The 11,112-nt window shown below is 47.8% G+C and overlaps 1 protein-coding gene across 1 annotated transcript in view; it reads left to right on the top strand.

The window, feature by feature from the left end:
- Positions 1-11,112, top strand: part of si:dkey-122a22.2 (AB hydrolase superfamily protein FGSG_00044) — a 38,539-nt gene that overhangs the window by 1,470 nt on the left and 25,957 nt on the right. The window contains exons 2-4 of the mRNA XM_042332337.1: positions 7,316-7,490; positions 8,808-8,879; positions 9,405-9,481. Coding sequence (XP_042188271.1) covers positions 7,316-7,490; positions 8,808-8,879; positions 9,405-9,481 — 324 coding nt within the window. The remainder of the gene's footprint in view (positions 1-7,315; positions 7,491-8,807; positions 8,880-9,404; positions 9,482-11,112) is intronic.

Genomic DNA, 11,112 nt, shown 5'->3' with positions numbered 1-11,112 from the left:
TCTGCCACACCCCTCTATTTCCTTCTCCCTCATGCATGCAAGATTATTTGGTCCTTTTTTAAAACTTACTTTTTTTTGCTCATTAGGATGAGGAATATTCAAGCTCAGGAGTGGAGTAGTTCCGACTGCTGAAACCTTCATTCATGCTTTTGTCACCTCCTGCCTCGGCTTTTCCAATGTGTTCGTCGCTGGTCGCCATATAAAGGCCTAAATAATACAAAACTCTGCTTCCTTTGTCTTCATCTGTACCTGGCACCTCACCCCATTACCCTAGTTCTTGCCAGGCTCCACTGGCTCCCTGTTTTAGAATGGATCGATTTCAAGATCGTCACTCTTAGTTTCAAATCACTTCACGTACTGGCACCTCCTCACCTCTCTGATCTGCTCACACCCCTCTCCTCTACCCACTACCTTTGCTCAGCTGGCTTGGGTCTTCTGCACATTCCTTAGTCCCCCTTTGGCATTGGCAGTTGTGCTTTCAGCTACCAGTGCCTAGGGATGTACTCCTGACGCGAAAGGCACTTTAAAAATGTAATTTTGTATTGTATTGCACTATGCACCCAATCTCTGGAACTCCCTACCACAATCTTGACCCTCTTTGCTGGACTTCAAAGCACATCTGAAGACTTTCCTCTTCGACTATGCCTTCAGTCACTTCTTTCCAGCTCGGTGTCATCTCTTTTAAGCAGTCAAGATGTTACACTTGTGAAAGGCACTATGTAAATGTAAGTATTGCTGTTGTTTCCCATTGCAGTCACCCAGTGTTGGTTGTGAGTGCTGCCTGGTCAGGTATTTTTAAACCAAATATGTATTTGTTGATATATATTTATGCTTGTCTCAAGACAGTATCAAACCCGTTACAGAAAAAAAGACCCAACTTGTTATTATCCCGTTACAGAACGGACCCGGCCCCTTGTGGCAGGGTGGGGGATGGCCTCAGCACACTCCACTTTGGTGGAGGGACCAAGGCTTCCCCACTCCGCGGTCCTGCCGCCCTTTGCCGGGCGCAGTTACAAATGGGGTCTTGTACCCTCCCATTCCCTATCATACCTCATCAAAGGGGAGTATAAACAGGTTCTCATCACAAAGGTTGTGCACCCATTTTTTGGGGATGCTCCCTTTAAGATAGTCAGGAACTGCCCCTGTGTGCACTACACAGCCTGATAAGGCACACTTACCGCTTTCAGGTAGCAGCACCGTACGCTCACATATTTACCCTAATACACGCCCGGAAACCTCGTAAACATAAACCCAAACACATACATTACATACGTGGCCAGTCCCACCCCTGTCACTGTGGTGTCCCTGCCGGGATTCTGTCCCCCGGTTTCTACAGGGAGCAGTTACACGGATGCCTGATCAAGTGCAATAATTGATTAGATACGGGGACCTTTTACTCCCAAGTCCCTTTGCTCTTCTGTTCATTACAGGATACTACCATTCACTTTATACTCCCTACCAAAAATCAATTACCTAACATTTTGGTTCATAAACTTCACCTGCTACTGATATGCCAACTGCCCTAATCTGTTTAAATTCTCCTGCAATCTCTTTCCGTCCTGTTCACTATTCACTGTCCCACCGAGATCGGTATCATCTGCAAACTTTGATAGCACATCCCCTGTATCTTAACAGGGATCATGAACATTTTTAGAAAAAAGGAGAGGCTCCAGCACAGACCCTTGCAGTACACTACAAATTACCTTCTGCCAACTGGAAAAATATTCTTTGGCTCTACACTTAGCCATTCCTTCAAATCCAAATACACAACTGCCATAGTATTATCTTTATTTACCCTTTCAGAAACTTAGGAATCGTCTGGGAAGTCATTGGGCTGAGTATGAAACGAGAGATGGTTAGAAGAGATAGAAAAGATGTCGGGACAGGTAAGAGTTGAATCATAGATATTTACAGAAGTAGGATATTCAGTTCATCAAGTCTGCTCTCAGAGACGAAGAAGTTCCAAAGCCATGGAAGTGTGTCAGGGTAGAGAGACAATGAAAGCACTATATCAAATGCAAGATTTATTATTACAATAAAGGTGAAGATAATGGTTGACTCTGAAAGGCAGCAGAGAGGTTAACTACATAATTAAGGGGACCTACAAATCCCTCAATACATGGAATAAAATGCTGCACTAGATTTAGACCTATTAATGTAACATTTCCAAATGTGCAGAACTTGGCAAATTGTTGGAATCAGTTTTGACTTTGAAGCCCATCTTCTGTAGTTCTTATAGAAAAATGGTTTCAAACTCACTGAAGGTATGGAAGAATTTGATCCTTGAAATGTTAATAGAGCAAATCGAGACCCAGATGAAACTTCTACCCAATAATGTTTAGTGTCCACGTGTTCACTCATCGTGCCAAATAGCTTAGCTTTTCATTGGATGCAAAGACCTGTGAGCTTTTCAGATCAAACAAAAATTACTCCGTGTGATTTATCACATGACCTATTTTTGCTGCGTGAAACTTCAATACCCGGTTTCAGACGATTTAAATGATGTGTGTGGTGCACACTGCTGCTCATTGACCCATTACTGGCTGCGTTGGTCAGAGTTGCCAGCAATTGAAATCCATTTTTAGCCCAAAGTCAGCCAAATACGAGCCCTAATGTAGCCCAATATTATGCGTTGCCTCCTGCTGGAAGCAGAGTGGCCAATTTAGGTCAGTGGTTTTGAAACTGTAGGAAAAGGTCTTCAAAGCAAAAAACACATTCTGCAGGTTCTTTTCACCCACAAAACACAGGGTCAAAAAACACTTTACAGTGTATCCTGTGAAACGCTTTGAGACGTCTCGAGGACATGATAAAGGGCTATATCAAATGCAAGGAATATTATTATATTAACCAAAAAAATTAGCCACTTCCTCAAAAACGTTTGCTCAAGTACAGCGCAACAAACACCCACCCAAGTGGGCGTGAAGCCATCCAAACAGGCCACATTGGCTGTGGTGTGTGTGTGAGAGAGCTGCGGGCTGAGCTGTGCAGGGCTGGGGCTGTGCTGGGGTGGGGTGGGGCTGTGCTGGGGTGGGGGTGGGCTGTGCTGAGGGTGGGGCTGTGCTGGGGTGGGGCTGGGGTGGGGCTGTGCTGGGGTGGGGGTGGGGCTGTGCTGGCTGGGGTGGGGCTGTGCTGGGGTGGGGGTGGGGCTGTGCTGGGTGGGGGTGGGCTGGGCTGGGTGGGGGTGGGGCTGTGTGGGGGTGGGGCTGTGTGGGGGTGGGGCTGTGTGGGGATGGGCTGTGCTGGGGTGGGCTGTGTGGGGGTGGGCTGTGCTGGGGTGGGGTGGGGCTGTGCTGGGTGGGGTGGGGCTGGGCTGGGGGTGGGGCTGGGGTGGGGGTGGGCTGGCTGGGGTGGGGCTGGGGCTGGGGTGGGGGTGGGGTGGGGCTGGGCTGGGGTGGGGTGGGGCTGGGTGGGGGTGGGGCTGTGCTGGGCTGGGTGGGCTGTGCTGGGGTGGGGTGGGCTGTGCTGGGGTGGGGGTGGGGCTGGGCTGGGGTGGGGGGGGCTGGGGTGGGGTGGGCTGGGGTGGGGGTGGGGCTGTGCTGGGTGGGCTGTGCTGGGGTGGGGTGGGGCTGTGCTGGGGTGGGGTGGTGCTGTGGGGGGTGGGGTGTGGGGTGGGCTGTGTGGGGATGGGGCTGTGCTGGGTGGGGCTGTGCTGGGGTGGGGCTGTGTGGGGTGGGGCTGTGCTGGGTGGGGGTGGGCTGTGCTGGGGTGGGGTGGGGCTGGCTGGGGGTGGGGCTGGGCTGGGGGTGGGGCTGGCTGGGGGTGGGGCGGGGCTGGGGGTGGGGCGGGGCTGGGGGTGGGGCGGGGCTGGGGGGGGGGGGGGCTGGGGTGGGGCTGGGGCTGGGGTGGGGCTGGGGCTGGGGTGGGGGTGGGGCTGGGTGGGGTGGGGCTGGCTGGGGGGGGCTGGGGCTGGGTGGGGTGGGCTGGGTGGGGGTGGGGCTGGGGTGGGGGTGGGGCTGGGTGGGGGTGGGGCTGTGCTGGGCTGGGGGTGGGGCTGTGCTGGGTGGGGGTGGGGCTGGGCTGGGTGGTGGGTGGGGCTGTGCTGGGGTGGGGGTGGGGCTGGGCTGGGCTGGGGTGGGGGTGGGGCTGGGCTGGGTGGGGTGGGGCTGGGGGGTGGGGCTGGGTGGGTGGGGTGTGCTGGGGTGGGGGTGGGGCTGTGCTGGGGTGGGGGGGGGCTGTGCTGGGGGTGGGGTGGGGCTGTGCTGGGGTGGGGCTGGGCTGGGGGGGGCTGGGCTGGGGTGGGGCTGTGCTGGGGTGGGGGTGGGCTGGTGAGGGCTGGGGCTGTGCTGGGGTGGGGGTGGGGCTGTGCTGGGGTGGGGGGGGCTGTGCTGGGTGGGCTGTGCTGGGGTGGGTGGTGGGGGGGGCTGGGGTGGGTGGGTGGGGCTGGGGTGGGGTGGGGCTGGGGTGGGGTGGGGGTGGGGCTGGGTGGGGTGGGGGTGGGGTGGGGCTGGGTGGGGGTGGGGCTGGTGGGGTGGGGCTGGGGTGGGGTGGGGCTGGGTGGGGGTGGGCTGGGGTGGGGGTGGGCTGGGGTGGGGGTGGGGCTGGGGTGGGTGGGGGTGGGGCTGGGGTGGGGTGGGGCTGGGGCTGGGGTGGGTGGGGCTGGGGGGGTGGGGTGGGGGTGGGGTGGGGTGGGGGTGGGGCTGTGCGGGGGTGGGCTGTGCTGGGTGGGGGTGGGGCTGGGGTGGGGGTGGGGCTGGGGTGGGGTGGGCTGGGGGGTGGGGGAGGGGCTGTGCTGGGGTGGGGGAGGGGCTGTGCTGGGGAGGGGCTGGGCTGTGTGGGGTGGGGAGGGGCTGTGTGGGGGTGGGCTGGGCTGGGGTGGGGGTGGAGCTGTGGGGTGGGGTGGGGTGGGGGAGGGGCTGGCTGGGGGAGGGGCTGGGCTGGGGTGGGGGTGGGGGGGGCTGGTGGGGGTGGGGCTGGGCTGGGTGGGGTGGGGCTGGGGGTGGGCTGTGCTGGGGTGGGGGAGGGGCTGTGCTGGGGAGGGGCTGGTATTATGGGCATAAATACATTGATGCATATCTATAGACATGTGTATCTAAATACAGCCATGTATACACTTACACCTACATCAAAAGAAATTCCAGCACAGGTGCTTTAATATTTATTGCAAAGTTATGTACATATGCTTACATGATGATATGTGTAATGTAGACTTGACTTACACAAATAAATGTCAAGAAACTGACCCGGTATCTACAAATGACAGTGACCTCATCCGTGGGCATGAGGTTCGTTTCCACAATGAATAGCCGCCACTTTTGATTCCAGGGTCATTGCACTTCTGACCAACTGTCAGTCCGGCATCATGTCCTCGCTGAAAGCCTTAACTTTCTTCAGCTGAAGGTCAACAAAACTGAAACCTTCCCATCATCTTTTGCCAGTGCCTTCTTGCCTTTCGCTCTGCTTCCATTAAATCTCTCCAGCACTTACTCTGCTAACTGTGCCAGTGCACAGCTCCGACATTTTGTTTGATCCTCGCTTCTGCTTCAGACCTGGCAAAAGGACGTTTCTGAAACTTCGCCCAGTTATACCCCTATGTGCAGCCGAAATCTTCATGCATGTTTCGGGGTCTTTGACACCCTCCTATAATTGGCTTTCACTATAAATAAAGCAAATGCACTTACCTCATTATGCTGTTATCTCATTGGACATTTTTCAGTGCTTCAGTTTTTTATTACAGCATTTTATGTTTGAGAATGGTGACTGCTACTGTAAAAAGGTTTCCTGCAATTGATTTTCATTGTGATGGCTTGTAATTGCATAGGAAACCAGGGCACTTATGAAAATGTTTTAAACTGCACTATTCCTCTAAGTATGGAGAATATCTGACCTTTGTTTAATAATACACTGTATATTCCATGTCCCAATTATGTTCCAAGTCTTTTAATTGACTGCAGTTCACAGCTGCTGTTTTACCAGGTTCAGTGAGAAGATATGAGATCAACATGAATCGTAGTGTAATGAAACAAATGTATTTGCTAAGTGTTTATACAGAGAAGGAGCAATTTCAAATAAAGCAGTAAAGCAAATAAACCTTAGTCACAAGTATGCCAATGTAAATTCCCATGGGACAAGAAGAAAAACATTTGATCAGAGTTGGACAGAACTTTGTTAGAATGATAGGAATCGTAGATTGTTTACAGCACAAGAGTTTATAGGTTTATGTGGATGCTTTGGTAAGCTTTGCGGTTTTAGCTGATTAGACTCCAGCAATACCACTACGCACACTCTGAGGTCCCCAAGCCTTAACTCTTTCAACCTCCACCTAAAACGCTCTGGAATTACAATGTGTATCCCTCGAGAGAGAGAGTGTGTTCATTCAATTTCAATAAATACCTCGAGAATTTCTATGAAGAGGTGGGATGAGACTTGAGTCTAAATCATTTAGAAGTGAAATGAGAAAGCATTTCTTTATGCAGTGAATGGTGGGGATGTGGAATTCACTCCTCCAGAAGGCAATGCAGGTCGATTTGGTTGAAGAATTTGAAAATCAAATAGATATATGCTTGATAGACAGGGGTATTCAGGGATATGAAGAGAAGTGGAATTGAGTTGATCTTCGAACATGGTGGGGCGAGTTGGGGAGGTGGGTCCGTAAAATAATAATACTTATAATCCTACCATTTGATTTTGACTTCAAGATCCTCACACTCCTGTTCAAATCCATTCACTCTCTGACACCTTCCTATCTCTCCGACCTCCTCACTCCCCAGTCTACCACTGGGCACCTCCGCTCAACTGGAATACTCTCCCTCAATCCCTCCGCCTTGTCCCCTCTCTCATCTTTCAAAACTCCAGCCTGAAAACCTTCCTCTTCGACCGTACTTACGGCCACCTCCCCCGCTCCCCCTGGCTTGGAGTCAGGCTCCGCTACTGTTAAGTGCTCTGAGATGCTACCCTGTGTGGAGGGTGCTATATATGTGCAAGTTGTTGTTGTATAGCACTTTATCACGTCTCCTAGACGTCTCAAAGAGCTTCACCGAAGATACTGTAAAGTGAATTAACTGTATTTTGTGGGCGAAAACTTCACACACTTCTGTTTACCTAGCAGAGATTTTTGAAGAAGTATCTTTTTGAATGCCTGTGGAGGATGTCAACTCCAGAATGAGGTCTCAGAGTAATCTTTCATTGCTGCTTTGTTTGATTACGATCAATACATTTTGCTGCATATCAATGACGAATTGTAACTGGTTAATTTGAGCAGAGATGCATTTCAAAGCTGACAAATACTTATTGCTCTGTGTTCCCATATGTAAAATGAGATCTATACATTGCTATTTACAAACCATAATGGATGTTTATTGAATGTTTTTTGATACAGATAAAGAATGCGAATGAAGTTCTTCCCTCAGAAGTCAGACCAGCCTCAGTTCCCGAGTCAAGTTTCTGTTCCCGATTCCTCTCGGTTGCAAAGTACTTCCTTCTTGTCTTTGTGATTCCACCATTCCTTAATTATGCATCTCTGCAGAGAGAAGGAACCTTACTTCAGCCTCAAGGTGAGATATAGCAATGTTTACATTTGCCTTTGCACTTGATAAAAAAGGTCCATTAAATGGTGCATTGCAAACTAAAATGAAGATGGCTGGCATCTTAATTATGTTGGGACTGAAGTATTTATAACAATAAAACTTGTATTTGATATAGCATCTTATCATGTTGTTGAAACTTCGCAAAATATGCACCGAAATATACCACAAGTGTTGTGACTGTGTATTTGCAGGTGAACGCAGCAGTCAATTTGCACTTGCCAATGTCCCTCAAACTGTGAAACCAATGACCAATTTTATTGAGGGATTGCTAACCTGCACCCTGGGAAAAACTTCTGTTTTTGAGTTGTGTCATAAAAACATTTTCTTAACCTAAGTGAGTAATATTTAATTGGATTCTGCATTTGGGCATATTTCACTGTCTTGCAAACCAAGATCATGCAAATCAAGGAATATCATAGAATCATAGAATTATACAGCACAGAAGGAGGCCATTCAGTCCATCGTGTCTGTGCCGACTCTTTGAAAAGAGCTATATCCAAATCAATCCCACTCCCCCGCACTCTCCCCATAGCCCTGTAAACTTGTCTTCCCCAAATAATTATCTACTTCTCTCATAAAAGTTGTTATTGAATCAGCTTCCACCACCCTTTCAGGCAATATATTTCAGATCTGAACAACTCGCTGTTTTAAAATCGTTGTCCTCAGGTTACCGACCCACCCGCCAGTGGAAATAGTTTCTCCTTGTTCACCCTATCAAATCCCCTAATAATTTTGAAAACTTCTATTAGGTCTCCTCTTAACCTTCTCTGCTCCAAGGAGAATAATCCTAGTTTCTCTAGCCTCTCCTGATAACTGAAGTCCCTCATTCCTGGTACCATCCTGAATATATATCAAGGCATCCATTGAACACCCCTCTCCTTTTTCTTTAGCCATTGACTACTCCACGTACATGTCTTGTCCTTAAACCCCAGGGGGATTAGATTTTGAAAGGCTTTCATGTGTTACTTTAACAAAGGTTTTTTGGAAGTCTAGACATACAATGTTATAATGGCATCACACTGTAATTTTAAGTGTCATCTCTTCATTGATCTGAAGCCTGCCTGGTAGCATTTCCTAGGTTTTATAATGGATACAGGGAGTGATTACTTTCACTATGATGGACATATTGTTTTTAAGTACAATAAATTGCTATGCCAATTATTTTGCTATGAAATGGTGATGTTTGCAAAGTGTGGCATTTATTCACATCCGTTTATTGATCTATCTATGTCAGACTCTGCAGACTTGAAATTATTTACAATTGTTATCTTTCCTTGTTGGCAGAAGGCAAACTGGTCGACATTGGCCTGGGACAAAGTTTGTATTTGAATTGCCAAGGAAAGGGGCAGCCAGTTGGTGAGTAAGGCTATCCAGATTTTCACAGCTTGGCTCTAGTGTTATTTTTGTGCTACATGAAGTTTGGAAATCTGTAGAAATATTGGGGAATAAATGGAAGGAACCGTGGTATCTAAATGTATAGCATAATAACAATATACTAAAATCTCGACTAGCCTGATCTGGCTAGGTACAAATTCCAGATACCTGGAGTCCAGTAAGATGGTGGTTTACGTAATAATAATTAATAATCCTTACAATTCATATATTGCCTTTCATGTCAGGAACACGTTCCAAATCGCTTCACAAAACACACTGGAAAGTGCATCGACTGTGCATTTTGTGGGCAAATATGGCAGCCAATTTGTGCACAGCAATGTCCCACAAACAGCCATGAAGCGAAAGACCAATTTTTATTTGGCGATTGTTGGCCAAGACACCAGGAGAAACTCCCTTCTCTTTTTGAATCGTACCTGAAAAAAACACATTGAAATGTTGAATGAAATGGAGGCTAAAATCTGTGTTTTTGATCTTCTGTCTCGTCAGTGGTATGTGATGCACCTGCTGGCATGTCTTCTGATGTGTGGCTCTTGATTCAAAAGGACATCTCTCAATTAGTACAGGTAAGTGGCCCTTTACTCTTATGGAGAACAATAATCCGTCTGCCATTCAACAATCTGTCTCTGGGATTTCCATGTGCAGGTAGGATGCATGGAATTCACAGTTTGGTTTGGATACTCTTAAGCATGGTGATGGGTTTCTGCATGTGTCAGACACCCTGCTGACCAAAAAAAAGAGAACAATAGTGATCTTCAGTGTGTAATTGAGTAAGATTCTGCCAGCTGCTTTGGCACCACCATTGTTCCTTCATAAATGGACTTGACTCTCGATAAAGATTCACAATGTGTTATGTTTTTTTTCCAACAAGTTGAATTTCATTTCCCTTCTCGATCACGTTCCAGTTAGCTTTGGTGTGATGCGTGTATGCACCCCTGCGGTTGTACAGCCTGCTAACGTTCATTGTCCAGACTCACCCCTGAAGAGTGGTCACTTGGGTGAGAGACCAGAGGGTATCTAGGATTATATCAAAGCATACATTAGGGCTTTCAGGAGATGGCAAGGAAATAAAAAAAAGCTGAGTTTTAGTAACACTGGCTGTTGTGGGTCGTTGCTGTGCACAAGTTGGCTGCAGCATTCGTCTACAAAATACACAGTCATTGCACTTCACAGTATATCCTATGGACTGCTTTGAGACGCCTTCCTCACCTGACAGGCAGTATACCAAATGCAAGGATGACAGTTATTACTCTAAAAGATTTAGTTTGGATGAGTTATTGAACATGAACGTGAGGAAGATGAATTCATACAAGGACTTGAAATGATGGGATCACTGAAGCTGAGTTAATAGCTTAAGCACTTTGAGATGTTCTTTCAAGCGATAGGCACTGTATCAGTGCAAGTTGTTGTTGATGTATTCTGGCAAGGTTGTTCCAGTTCATCAAAGATTCTGCTTCAAAAAACATCTCCTGGTTCCTTGACTCATGACATAGTTATCATTCACTGTAAAAATATTTAACTTTCCAAAAACCACGAGGCTGTTAGAAGTATTGCTAATTCTTTGAAAATAGTTCATTGCACTTAGTAGTAAAACATTATATAAAAGGCTGCAATGTAGCTGCAGACAATAAACCCACGTTCTGCCATTGTGTTTCACTGAGCACAATGAGTCATGAAGTGATAACGCTAACTGCCTGGAGCACAGTTTTGCTTCAGTAAACAACAACATACACCATGATGTTCTCAATACTTTAAAAAGAAATGACCTGGAAGGTAGGGAGGGGGGTAGGGGAAGCATCTCAATTAGGTATATAAAACATTAAACTAAATAGTAATGATAGAGTACCTGTTGAAAGTTCCTTCAGATTAAATCAGACAAGTAGGACTGGAGGAAATGAATTTAAAATAGTGAAAATTTATTTTGAAACAATTATTGCTTGAGACATTAAAACCAAAGGCTCGTCAGACTGTTTAGGTGATGGTTGAAGATCCCTTGACACGATTTGAAAAGAGAAGGGAGTTTCTTCCGCCATCCTGGCCAGGAACCCCCTCCCAGATAAAATTGGTCATTCACTTCATAGCTACTTGTCTACAAATTGACTCCTGCATTTGCCTAGAATACACAGTCACTATACTTTACAGAAACTTTGTGAAGCACTTTGAAACTATTTCAGTGTCACAGATGCTAGGAGAATTG

This window comes from Callorhinchus milii, unplaced genomic scaffold, assembly GCF_018977255.1.
Source record: "Callorhinchus milii isolate IMCB2004 unplaced genomic scaffold, IMCB_Cmil_1.0 Scaffold2, whole genome shotgun sequence".
NCBI classification, from domain to species: Eukaryota; Metazoa; Chordata; class Chondrichthyes; order Chimaeriformes; family Callorhinchidae; genus Callorhinchus; species Callorhinchus milii.
This window is presented reverse-complemented; position numbering and strand designations above follow the sequence as displayed.